The 14062-nt window shown below is 39.7% G+C and overlaps 1 protein-coding gene across 5 annotated transcripts in view; it reads right to left on the bottom strand.

Moving 5' to 3' along the window:
• Positions 1-14062, bottom strand: part of rptor (regulatory associated protein of MTOR, complex 1) — a 185568-nt gene that overhangs the window by 116928 nt on the left and 54578 nt on the right. For all 5 annotated transcript variants that reach the window (XM_005919197.3, XM_005919196.3, XM_042219565.1 and 2 more), the window contains exon 5: positions 611-769. In XM_005919197.3, the coding sequence (XP_005919259.1) occupies positions 611-769 (159 nt within the window). The remainder of the gene's footprint in view (positions 1-610; positions 770-14062) is intronic.

Here is a 14062-nt window from a genome sequence, read left to right as displayed (position 1 = left end):
ATCTGGACCAACTGCCAGATGTTGCTCTGTGCGCCTTTGTCTAATTCCTGAAAATAAACATCGGTGTTTCTAAATGAACGATCTCCAGCACCTATTGCCAAAGCACAAGCATGAAATGACATAACGGGATGTTTAAAGACTGATATAGAAATGCTGAGGACACTCCACGGGTACATAAGAGGATGATCTTGAATGGGAGATCACCCAAAATTAAATCATGTATAGCCTTTTGATTTTCACAGGCACGTTCCTGAAACTTTCCAATCGCACCTCATACATCTTATTAGGTCCAAAAATGAACTGCCTATAGTTTAAGATGCAAATGGCCTGTCTGGTTATTTGTGAATAAAGTAATGTGGGGATTATGAGCTCTGCTGGAGACTAAACAGCATTACTCCAATGAAAGCATGTGAAAACATGTTTATTTTACTTGGCTTTGGTTTAGTGCACGTGTAAGCACAGCCTGTGACATTTCAGCGACAAATAATCAAGTCGTCCTTGGAAATGACAGCAGTAAACGGCTAACACCATCATGGCTTGTGAACGTGACAGTGTAGGTCTGATTAGAAAAATCTGTGAAGGCCCGATATCGTCTGTGCATGTGTGGTACCTTATTAAAAACCCAGATCTCTCCATTGACAGTAGGTCGTGGCACGCCGTGGCCGTTGTAGTGGAAGAGGACTCGTTCTTCCTTGGCATTGCGTCTGAGTGACGTGCACAGTTTCTTCACTTCATCCACCGTGGGGTCCAGACTCTGCTTGTAACGGGCCTGAAAGAGGAGGGAAGAAAAGATGTCACAATGATTGATGCTTTAGTCACATTGGGAACAAGGACACTGCTGCTCTGCGTTTTGTTTCGGGCAGGGAGATGTGCTGCATTTATTTTTTTCTTTCCTTTGCAGTTCAGTAGTCCTGCGTCAGTCTAACTTTCTTTGTTTTCCTTTTCTTTGATTCAGCAGCACTCACAGGCCCTTGATTTTGAACAAATAAACCACCACATTTTGGTTATTCGCCGTTTCGCTTAGCTGGGAAGTAAAAAAAAATTCAGCTTTTGGTGTATGAAGCACTTATTGGTCTGTTCTGAATGAATATATATATGACTGCATCAATCTTTACAGTGTGTCCCAGCACAGGACACTTCTTTAAATTCTCTCCATATCAGGTGACGGAGCAGACTAAAAGGTATGGCAGCTGATGTGCAGGTTGGACTTGAGAATAATCTTGCAGAACATTTTCAGTCTAGCTTTAAACTGTGCAGGAATGTGGGGGGATAATGTGCACCTGTAATGTCCAAAACAAGTTGTATTGATGCATCTTTCTGTGAAGCACTTTGAGTTGCATCGTTGTGGGACTGTAGTCTATAAATAACCTTTTGAGATCTGTTGACTGATGTTTCAGGAAGGATGAAGTTCACCACTCTGCTTTATTCCATCAGTGAGAGTGGCTAAGATTGGAAATTATTTTCTATGTGAAACATAAACCAAGAAAACAAAACAAACAAGAAGCACTCAGAGAGCACAAACCTCCGTCAAGGCAGCGTCATCTCTGTGCAGTATTTGCTTTTAAGGCAACAGAAGTTTATTTTATTTGTTTTTTTAACATACTTTAAGTACTTATGTTTGTAGTGCAGTAAAAACAAGTGCAAAGTGCAGGCTTTTCCTATTTGCCCTGTCGAACCCCATTTTAATATACAATTACTTCATTTTAAGTTTTTATTTTTAATATTTTCCCTTAATGTGGATGTAGCTCATGTGTGGCAGTTATTTATTTAAACAGTTATAACCTGTTGCGGTAATGTACATAACAAAGCTATAAGAAAATGAATCAACTACACTCCTGTAACCCACTGTCATTTGAATAGCTACATGTAGCATTATTTTCACTTTGACCTTTGGCTCTACTTACCTTAAAGGAGAGCAATATATTAGCCAATAAATCATTGTGATGACCTTGAAGGGATTGAGACAAATTTCTATTGTTTATTAACATGACCTCACTTTACACCCCTACAAAGTTTTATCGAAGTTTTATTCATTCAAAACTTTTCAAGCTTTTAAAAACAGAATGACAGACACACACATGCAAGCACCACCAAAACCTTAACCTCCTTGTTGGAAGTTAATTTGGATTCATAATAATAATAATAATAATAATAATAATGATACAGTAGACTGAAGGTTTACAGAAGGACTGACGAATCCACTTATCCAAAAATACAGGCAGCTGCCAGTGCAACCCCTGAGTAAATGTTATCAAATTGAACATAATATTTGACATCTTTCGTGTTATCGTTTTCACAAGCATATCACCGATTTTGGGACTGATCCGAGATTTTTAGTAGATGCACCTACTGCATGGTATGGCTTTAGTGCACAAGTGCATTGAATCAAGAAAATTAAATGAAATTCAGCTTTTATTTACATAGCACCAACTCTCAAAATCGGTCCCCTCAAGGCTTACATACTTAAACAGAAGCTTACTTGTGTTCATTTTAATTAGAGATATTTTTATGATCAACAACTAGTAAACAGGATGAGAACCAAACTGTTCAAGGACAATGTGTCTTACACTGCAGTCAGGTTTAGACTTTTAGTAATAATTATCGAAGATGAACTGAACTCCATGTAACTAAGAAGTAAAGACGCCATGTTTCATGTTCAAGCGCTCTGAAAGGGAGAGGAACACTGGAGAAATGTAAAAGGAACTGCAGAGCTCACAAGGGCACAAGCGATTAAGATCAACTTCCTTTTTCAACAAAGTAGGTGACCTTGAGTCCACACTTCAAAGTCCACATTCTCCACAGCAACTTCATACTCATTTAAAAGTGCAGGAAGTCTTTCTTTTATTTCATAAATCTGCAGTTTGAGTATATCTATGTATATTGTGCAGTCTTTCCGCTCTCCTCTCAGACACAGAAACGTGTTATAAAAAGGAAAAAAGAAAACTGGAAAATCACACACGATAGTATTTATCATTTTAACTGAAAACAAATCAGTGAACAGTGGACGAGTGAAGAAAAAAGGATGTTCTGATTTCAGAAAAATTGGTCCTCAGCAAGATTATTTAAACACAACCTCAGATGACTTATTATGGGATGCCATTATTTAATGAAAACTAAGCCAAATTGCAAAAGCAAGCAACTAAGAACTCCAATGGTTCAGCAGCTTTTAGAGCCACCTTTAACAGCAATAACTTGAAATAACTGTTTTCTGTAATGACTATCAGTCCCTCACATTCCTGCAGGTGAACTTTTACCCACTCTACTTCATAGCTCTGCTTCAGTTCATTGAGGTTTTTGGATATTCATTTATGCTAAGCTGTCTTAACATCCCGCCACAGCAATTTAATCAAGTTGAAGTCTGGACTTTGACTCTGATTCTTTTCTTTTTCAGTCATTTTGTTAAAGATTTAATGCTCTGCTTGTGATCTGTGCTATGCTGTGGCATGAACTAATTTCATCCAAGCTGTAGCTGTCAGTGAGATTACATTTCACTCTAGAATATATTGGTATACAGAGGAATTCATGGTTGACTCAATTTTAGCAAAATGCTCAAGTCCTGTGGTTGCAGAGCCAGTCCAAATCACCACCTCTTCACCACCAAACATGACTGTTGGTATGAGGTGTGTGTGTCGATATAACTGTTCCTGAGGTCCCGTGGTTCGTTCAGATGCAACTTTGCAAACCTAAGCCATGTTCCGAATGTTCTTTTAGAGAGAAGATGCTTTGTCCTGGGAAACCTTCCAATATTAATGGCAGACTGGTGGCTATCAGGTGCCAAAGCTGTTGATGGAGAACTAACATCAACAAGTGAATTGCCAGAAAAGCAAAATGAATCCACAAAAACTGAAGGGACTATTTTAGGTAACAGTGAGCCCAGCGGGGAGAGACTCTAATAACTACACGTGTTAGTAGATTTTCACGTGCTGTTTTGAAGAGGACACAAGCTGAACCTGAATGTTTTCTTCCATTTAAGAAAGACCACGTTCACATTTGAAAATACCAGACCAAAAATAAGGATCTGAATCAGCTGACAAGTGACTAACCAGCTGGCAGACCAAAGACAATCATCCAAAAACCGTACTGACTCAGACAAAGGCGTTTTTGTTTTGCAAGAAGCCAAACGCCTAAGAGAAGTTTTCACATTTCATATTATCGAACAATAATAATTTCAGCTGAACAAAAAAAAAGTATGCACGAAGTGCAGCGCTTATAGAAGTCTTGTGAAAAATGGTCTTAACACAGTGAATCACAGAAGGTACAAAAGCAAGTGCAATTTGTGAGCAAACAAGGAGGCTTTTACACTTCTGAGTGTGAACTTCAAACAAGCTGCTGATAGCAGTAAGTGTATGAAACATGACATATATAGTACCAAATCTCTTGTTTTTTGAATAAGGCACAGTCACAATAAGAAAACAAAAGCAGGAGATACAATTCACAAACAAAATAAAAGCAGAACACTGAGTTTGAGATGGTGTTGCTGCAGCGTCACTGCTGTCAACTTGTGTTTTTTTTCTGCCACCTCTTGCTTACTTTAGACCACACTTCACTGGGCTGTGTCATTTTGCAGGAGCAAACCAGCGTGAAGCTCATGCCTGTGCGGAAAAGGTACTCAAGAAACTTTAAAAGGACTAACGGTAGGAGACAGAGGACATGTGCATTGTTGGCGCTCCTTCAGCTCATTAAGTGAAATGTTTGTGTGCATGCATGAAAGGACACAGAGGTGTCAACTAGTTATGCAACAGAAAAGCACCCGTTTAGACCAGTCTGAATCATTATCACACTCACCAAGGTCCTTCTGTTACACAACCAACCAGCCGTTTATCAAACAGCCAAATGGCTTTGAATCACAGAAGAAGTCACATTTCAACTTTAACTTCTTGCGAAATTTACAGCTGACAAAACAAAAACCAAGACACCAAATCAGACCTGCACGGGGTTCATTTTACCAGCTCACTGATTTAAGATCCTCTTCACAGAACACAAATATCAACTTTTAATTACTTGATATTAAAAAATAATACATTTTTCAAAACAGACCTATACAGAAGTCTTCATTATAAATATTCTCACAGTATTTATTTCATATTCCACCACTCATTCTGCCAGTTTTCTATTTGGCCCCACAACACTTATGTCACTCCCTCAATTTGTCCCGTATACCAAGGCTACAACTTACCAAAGCATTAAGGGTTTGAGCCCAACCTGGATTCATGGCTACATGTCAACTTCTCACTTTCCATCCTGCAAAGTCACTATCTAATAAATGTAAAAATAAAAACACTACATTCATGCACTGATCGCCACCTTTAAAATTCAGTGAGCAACCATTACATTTTATTAATCTGCAGCGCCTGACGCTTAAAAATATATAGCCAAATCATTTTCCCCAATCACAAGATGCAACATGTATCTTAATCAACCAAATGTCATCCATCGAGATCAAAGAAACTGCAAAAAAAATAACAGTACAGCTTTGCACCCAACCCTGCAGCAGACTGATTATTTTCCTTCCCAACACAAACGTCACTAACCATGTAAGATATGGGTTCTCCAACTTTAGGACACACCCTTCTAGCTACCACATTATTATTTCAGCTTCTAGCTTTTATCACAACTTGAATATTTTTAAAAGTGTCAGAAAAAAAAATTGATTTTGTTACCATAAACACTCCCCCTCCATCAATACAAACTTTATTAATATTACAGTGCAACTTTAAGTTATTTTGTGCACCTCTCTGCTATAAGGGTGAGAAGACCCAAAATTAGATAAACAGAAAATACGAATTTCAGTATAAAAGCTCCACCAGAACTCCTGTTTCTAAAACTCCTGCACTCTTCATGTTCCCGGACAACAAGCAGATGTAGAATCACTGATTTATAGGTATCATGTAGGCTTCATTACTCATTGAACTATACAACTTATTAATGACCCTCTGTGTTTAAATGTTACAGCTGTGTGATTTTTAATTAAACGGCGCTGGATGGTGTAATCCCAGTTGGGAGCTGTGATTTGCAGAATAAAATTACCACTTGTTCATTGTTCCGTCACATCATACAACGGCCAGACTGAACAGACCTTCATCAAAGATGTCAACATTTCAACTTCCCGTATCTGGAAGACTTTGCAGTGCGAGAGGAAAGCTTGCAGGCTGACTCAATTTGGGCATAATCAGATAAAAGCGTCTGAATGTCGAGAGGCGCAGCGCTCGCCCCGACGATATCAAGTGGTATCTGAATGGCTTAATGGCGTTAGTGAGGGAGCTGCAGTGATGGAGGTGCAGCGCCTGGAATCAGAACTCATAGTGGAAACTGGGGGAGGTGTGCAGAAAGGCGAGAGTGTTAGGTGGGACAAGTGTTTACACTTTCTGTAGCTGTTATTTCACATGATTCCCAATTGTATTTAGATGCTTCAGCAAAGCTGCTGATTTACATTCATGACAGCTGAGCATTTAAAATTCAAGTGGCAGAAAGAGATTAAGACAAATTCATATGTATGAGGAAGACACCTAGGAGAGTCCATTTAAATATACCAATTAGTTTTCTTGGAGAGGGAGACGCGAGTGTTCCTGTGCAAAGAAATGGACTCACTAACAGCCTAGACCTGAAGGGGGAGCTCCAGCTTCCTGTGAGGACAGAGCGTCTCCAGAGGTTGAGTCAAACTGCAGCTGTTCGCCTGTTGCTTCTCCACCTTTCACCACCGCTGCAAAACACTTCCACTATTTCCATTAAGGCTACAGGAAACAAACTCTTTGTAAAGGCGTGCGCTGTGCCAGCCCTGCTGCCATTCATCATCATGTCACCTCTTTAGAACAGGCAACCTTTTCAAAGCACCGTACGCATTCAGGATGAAGCTAAACACACAGTTTAGCTGCAAGACTCAGTGAAGGATTCTGTGACAAATTTCAGCATACTGTGCAGACAATAAAACAGGCAATGACTGCTGGGCACAGGTAAAACTCAGTCTGTGTGATCCATCATCATTAACACCGAAGCAACACAAAATGGTTTTTATAAAACAAATAAAATAAGAGAAATAAGAAATGTCTTTTACCCATTAAAGAAAAGACTTCTCATCTTTTCAAGCTCCAAATGAAAATCTGAATAAATAAAACAATTAAAGTAAAGGATGCATTAAGCCGGATGAAGGTGACAGCAGCAGCCACTTGTTGTCAGAGGGAGGAAATGAGCAAAGGCAACCTTTGTCCTCTCAACCACTAATCAGCATCTGAACATCAACAGCAGCCTTTTTAGAAGTGAAATACGTCAAAGAAATATGGAGACTGAAGAGGAAACTAAAACAAGTGAGGAGTAGAAAGATAAAAAACAGTTTGAAGGCATCCTCTCAATGCCTTTACCTACAAAAGTCACAGCTGCCAAACCTTTTTCTGATGTTCACGTCTTCTGCCTTCACTGATTCTTATTATTTTTTAAATAAAAAGCTCTGATATTTACTATATATTCATCTAATCTCATTTATTAACAAAGAGCTATCTGCATTTATCGCTTTTACCAGCTGAAATGAGAAATGTTTCTGTAGATCAAGTACACTGTTTCGTCAAGCTCATCCACAATCCCAGCAGATCATCTGATGACTTGGCTCATACGTTTCTACGCATCAGCCACCGGCCAACGTGTGCGACCCCATCTTTTTATATTAAAACTGAATGAACGTTTGAATAAATCAATTTCATAGTCGTGTCTCCAACATTTCAAGAATGTAGATTTTGGTTAACCCATCTTTTTAAATATGTCAAATACATATTTCATCAGCATTTCATTACTGTGACTCGTTTTCACATAAAGCTTGTAAACAATAATTAGGCCTACTTGATATAACGGCATCTCTGCCTCAGCCAAAACAATGGGTCTTTGAATGTTTCACGTTTAGTTATTTATAAACCTGGCTCCTTGCAAACGTTAAACATTAAACCTAATTAGATTTTAAATTGAATTCAAAATCATTCCAAAGAATAAAGTCATATCTAACCCCACTGGGTTAGACTGAAACTACAGCTGTGTTAATTCATACGTAGCATAAGAGTATTGTTCCAGACACACCAGTTCATTCATTCTCTCCCCCTCTCACTCACTCAACTCAATCCCTGCAAAATTTCAATTACCGATCCGTCAGTATCACAGCAACTTTACACACAAGGTGAAAATACGATAGAGAGTTTATTCTTGTGACTGACAATAAAACGCGCTCAGCTTCAGAGCGACTGAAAGCAATTATCTTGTCTTTCGGTCACGAGGAGAGCTGGTAGAAATGAGGAATAGTTGGGACTCTAACTAGACCTCGTCTGTCAAAAATAAAGAACATCTCAGAATCGGAGTCAAAGAGAAAATATTATGTAATCTACGATATGAAGGGCGCAATGGTAACCATGATTAGCAAAGAAATGGGACGCATTTGTTTAGTTTCATAAATATGGTATATATCATCGCCGGGGCGATTGTGGCTCAAGAGTTGGGAGTTCGCCTTGTAATCGGAAGGTTGCCGGTTTGAGCCCCGGCTTGGACAGTCTCGGTCGTTGTGTCCTTGGGCAAGACACTTCACCTGCTGGTGGTCAGAGGGCCCGGTGGCGCCAGTGTCCGGCAGCCTCGCCTCTGTCAGTGCGCCCCAGGGCGGCTGTGGCTATAATGTAGCTGCCATCACCAGTGTGTTAACCCTTTCACATTGTTTGAAATCATTTTGAGCAATGCCGTTGCAATTCTTTGAGGAATGCTGAATGTAAATGTATTTTATTTGACTTACAGTGACTCCTCTGTACTGGACAAATAATGACGGCTTTCAGCTGTTATAAAAGCACGACAACTCGCATAAAATAATCACTTTTTCAGATTCATTTTCTTTTACAAAGATTTTAGTTGGTGCAATAAATCAGCACCCGTCTTTGTTTTACAGCAGCGGGTATCCTGTGTCCACAAAAGCATAAAGTAGTTAAATACAACCAAGATGACAGAGAGCCTCTGCTCAGCAAGACCTAGAAGAGACAAAACTCATAAAAACCATCTCAAGATGATTTTGTGAAATGAGCTTTTATGTTTTCTGCATCATTGTCTTTGGACCTCGGAGGTTTGCCTCATCCAGAGGCTACTGTGTCAGACTACCTAGGAGAGTGGACTTAATGCCGCCTGGGCCTCGTTCTGCCTGCACCTGCAGACATCACACAATGGAAGCTGTGAGCCAGAATGGACCGATGCAAGATGGGCTTTATGGTCAAAAATACCTGCTTACCTGAGTCTTTCTCCCTTATATTATATTTAAAGCTCAAGGAAACTCTTTAAAGAAAAAAGACATTGTGGTGATAAATTATGTCTTTTGCCTCCTTTCTGTAAAGACAGAGGATACACCACTTTTACAGGACAGACTTAAATATTCTATTCGTTTTTGCATCATTTCTTATTTTTCAAAAGAAATGATGCAAACTGCAATATATTTCCCTTGTGGGATCGATAAAGTTATCCAAGTAAAAAACTAACACATGGAAAATTACTTCACTTTATTAAAGCATCTTCACAACTCAGGAGAATGAATTCTCTTGTCCTCAGACATGTCTGGGCTTGTCTTTTATCACCAACAGCATGTTATTACACCTTTATATCACCTTTATATCACCCCTAACAAACTTGAAAAGGCTGGCACTGTACCAGATGTGGTAGATCACAGTGCCGTGTAACAGTCAACGATGTGACGTCAATGATGACGGCGTGTGACGCAGCCTAGAGGAGTCATAAAGCTTTGCCCATTCTGACAAGGTGTTTTTGAAAGGCTTGAAACAAATGACAACAATTTTAACCATTAAATGGGGTTTGGAGGCCTTTACCAGGAGTTCTGGTAAAACTGAAGTGAGAGCTGTGACTACTTTCATGGCAAAAACCCATACTTGGCTCTACCAGGGCTTTGTCTTGTCCTCACTTCTGATTTAAAAGAAGGTAACCTTGAGGCAAAGCTTAGAGTTGGCATGTGTGAGACCTCAAGATTTCATCTCTGGTTTCAGCAGATAATGTGTTGTAGTTGGATCAAGGTCATGTTACTCTTTTAGAAAATGAGTCTTTCCCTTTGAGTTGAGTAACTTCAAGTAAGACTGACAATGCATCAGTATCACTGTAGATGTACCAGACAGCCATGGTAAGGAGTGGTTGGTTGATTGGTTGGTTGCTCCATTTTCAAATACTCATGTCACTGATAGAGGCATTCAACATGAGAGTTTCCCAAGGTGGTTCAACGTTAGAAAGAATGACGAGCTCTTTTGAGATGCATGAAAGAGATAAACTCAGGTGCTTTATGAGTGTTCAAATTGGATAATTACCTTGAGAAATGTTCCTTAAATGTTTTATTACAGAGACCAAACACGAGAAATACGTCTGAGCTATTGCATAACTCAAATGGCAATGTGGATGTGAGGCGTCAAATACTGCTGTTATGTAATATACTGTTGGTGACAGACATCCACACGGAGTCCTGTGGTGTTCTTGATTTGACATGATGGCCACATCCAAGCTGGATGCTGAGCGATAACAGTCTTTTGACACTACTGGGTCCTTTAAATCAGCGGTCCCCAACCCCCGGGCCACGGACCGGTACGGGTCTGTGAGTTGTTTGGTGTGGGGCCGGGAGAATTGAGGCTCGTTTTCTGGTTTTCAGGGTTTTTATCGTTAACTCAGTTTCCCTGGGTCTTTTCCCGTGTGTTATTAATAATACTTCTTTTTTTTTTTGGTACCGGTACTGTTTTTATTTTGTTGTATTTTTCTGCGACACCTTAAAGGCCGGTCCGTGAAAATATTGTCGGACATAACAGGCGTAAAAAAGGTTGGGGCTTTAAATGTTTGAGAGGGAGAGATTAATCGTATAACCTGATAATAAACACCTAGAGAGACCTAGAGAGCATCTTGGACAAAGAGACACTATTTAATAACCTCGAATGATTACAAGCTCTCAATCTAAAAGCTGCAGAAGCAGCAACAAATAGTTGGCACGAAAACATGAAAATGTTGATGTTTTGCAAGATTAACCATTCAGAGATTTGATAGTGAAAATATAGAGCTGGAATTGGGGAAGACAAAATGAATATTCTTCTTCAGGGATTAATAAAGTCCACTAATTCGAGTTTAGCTGAGAAAAGTACAGCATAGTTTGACAAATCGCACACAGCTGAGCAGGCCGCTGTGGCGATAGTCATTTCCCCAGTGACAGCAGTCCTGCTGGGGCCAATGTGTCCGGGCTGAGTCAGTTCACAGCAGGTCGGATGGAGCAGAGGGAGAGATGACACGTCATCTTCTCATCCTGCCAGCACACACCTCCTGTCAAGACTAAATTACCTACACGCCTCAAATGCATTTCTATGGCCGAAACATGAAACGGACTTCTATGAAAAATCATCATATGGATACTTTTAAAAAGTGAAATAATCCACAGAAAGTTCTGTAAAAGAGAACAAACTAACTACTTTATAGACGACGTGTTCCTAATAGAAAATAAGTGATATTACAGCAACACCCATCACTTGATATCGTTGGATGATGGAAGAGAGCAGCCGGAGTCAGAACACTGCTGCTGCAGCTGACTAAGCGACATGGGTTATATAACTGGCAGAAGGTCCAACTGCACCAAGTGCTGGTGTTGAAGAGGGTGATATAATAACAAAATACATTTCACAGACAAAACAGCTGAAATGTAAGTTACATGCAATCAAACCTAGTTTGGTTTTTGCTCGTTTGTCCTCATGTCACTCCTTTTTTCTTCCCCTCCCCCCAACCTGACCTGCAGGTCTCTTCCTGTTCAAAGGAAGCTCTTCCTTCCCACAGTCACCAAGTGATATTCAGTAGGCACTGTGTGACTGTTGGGGTTCTCTCTCTAGTATTGTAAGGTCTTTGAGGCCACTGGTGGTGTGAATTGGTTTTATATGAATAAAATGTTATGAACTGAATTCTACATTAAATTCCACTGAGGAACTCTTTGTCATGCTTTGCTTCCTATTTCTCTGTGGGATTTCTTAATAATGTCCTTATTTGTATGCATGACAGAAGCATTAATTAAGCTAGTCAGACAAAGCAAACAAAAAAATATTCAGCTTTCATGTTGGAGTCATTACAGATACTATAATTGCAAAACTAAAAACAATGGATAAGCAGATGTGCTTAAATTAAGCAAACATGCCTGAATCCTTATTAGGCTCAGGGAGCTTTAATAGGCTCCATTAGATTAGAACCATCCATGTTTGTGTGTCTTTGTGCACATGTACATGTGTTGTGCAGACCTGTGACAGTGAAGAGGCAGAGAGACCTCAAAGCGCCAGTCCAATTAAAAGTTCAGTTCTGAGCAGAGCTCAGAAGTCTGTTTTTGGAGCAACATTTGTAATTAAGTAATTTTACCTTAAGGACAGAAGAAGGCACTCAGAGCTATAACGCAAAAAAGCTGCAAGCAAGTCCTGTGTTTTTCTTTTCTTTTCTTTTTTTTGCAGGATATAGAAAAACAAGTTGAAAAAGGAAAACATAACAGCATGCAGGTTTCCATCCAAACGCAGTGAAATGTTGGGAAAAAAATTAATAAATGCATGTTTCCATCCACTGACATCACACAAACATCATCAGGTGGTGTTAATTTTCCGACGTGTTGCAGAAAAAGGGATGCAAAATTACCTGAGGGGTACCATCGCCCCCCCTCAGCCTGCTATGTGATGAATTTCAAAATCCTTCGAGTTATATTCACAAACATATTCGCGGGCTGACAATACTCCATAAGCCTTTTAAAGCTGACGGGTAAAAACTGATATGTCATTTATTATTTAGATTTTGTTTTTGAATCTTACTGATATTAGTTTCCACTCATGATTTCTTTCATAATGCCGCTTTTATAACTTTCAATTTTTAATGTTGTTTTCTAACTAAACATTATTTGTACTGATCTCCCTTTTGAAATGGAGGAATGTGTTCAGTCACCTGGTCTTACCTGAAAAGTCAAATGAGAGCTTCTGAGTCTGTATGAGATCTCCATTTGAAAGAGTACAAAAGGTTTGTGTTGAAACGCAGCATAGCGACAGGTAAAAGCAGGTGAATCCCATCCAAAAACATCTCTAACAATATTGCTGTAGTGTCATTTTTTTGTGATGACCCCCGCTGGTTTGATGGATTTTCTTCTCAAAGGAACGCCTGTGTTTGCCTTTGTTCTGGGAGTTTTTCATCTTTCTTCTAATGTCACTTTCTAACTGGAGGCTACAAAGGTCCAAAAAAAAAAAAAAGTCTATTTACTTCCTAGTTTGTTATAAAGCCGGTTTGCAGTGTTTCTGTGCAGTTCTGTGAATTGGTTCTGGTTCTTATTTAATGTCAATTAAATTAGCTAGGATTTAATAGTCCAAAGCATATGCTTTTGGTGCTGGTATTCTGATCCACCCTCTGCAGCAAAATCCCCCAAAAAGGAGAGAGAGACCAGTCAAGTTTCAGAGACCTAAGTCAGCTTTATAAGGTCAGAGAGGTAGTGGTGGCTTATGCTGCAGTAAGATGACTTGGGAGTGACGCATCCTTCTCACAACTGCCATAACCCAGTGGCTCAGGGCAAAAAGTCATCTTGTGCATAAATGAAACCAGCAGCTTTGACAGAATGGGACTAATTGACTCCCTGGGAGCAGCAAGGGGCTGTTTAAACTATGCTTAAATTGGGTTTCATACACTACAGTTTCTCTAAACAAAAGTCAGTCAGAAACACGATGAAAGCGTAATGATCAAAACAAAATGACTTGTAAACTGTGTTAGTGTGTCAAGTCACTCTTGCACAGGTCCACATTCATCCAAGGTTTCATTTTGTTACACCGATGTTTTCGGTCCTTCAGGAAAGAAGGTAATCTTGTGATTTAGATGACACATAACTAATACAGTTGGTGCAACGCGTCACACAGCAGATCCTCTATCTGCTTTGAAGTATTGAGGGATACAGCGAAAGCATCAGTAGTCAAAGTAACCTGTGGTCTGACAGATGGATTTGAGCAGCTATTCTTATCCCCGAGCAGCCGCCTGACTATTACAGTGCTCTCCTCTGCTCTAATCAACTGCTGCCCTCATTTCC

Source organism: Haplochromis burtoni, unplaced genomic scaffold (genome assembly GCF_018398535.1).
Source record: "Haplochromis burtoni strain Fernald_Lab_line unplaced genomic scaffold, NCSU_Asbu1 Contig_35, whole genome shotgun sequence".
NCBI lineage: Eukaryota > Metazoa > Chordata > Actinopteri > Cichliformes > Cichlidae > Haplochromis > Haplochromis burtoni.
Note: the sequence above shows the minus strand (reverse complement) of the source record. Positions and strands in the feature narration are given on the sequence as shown.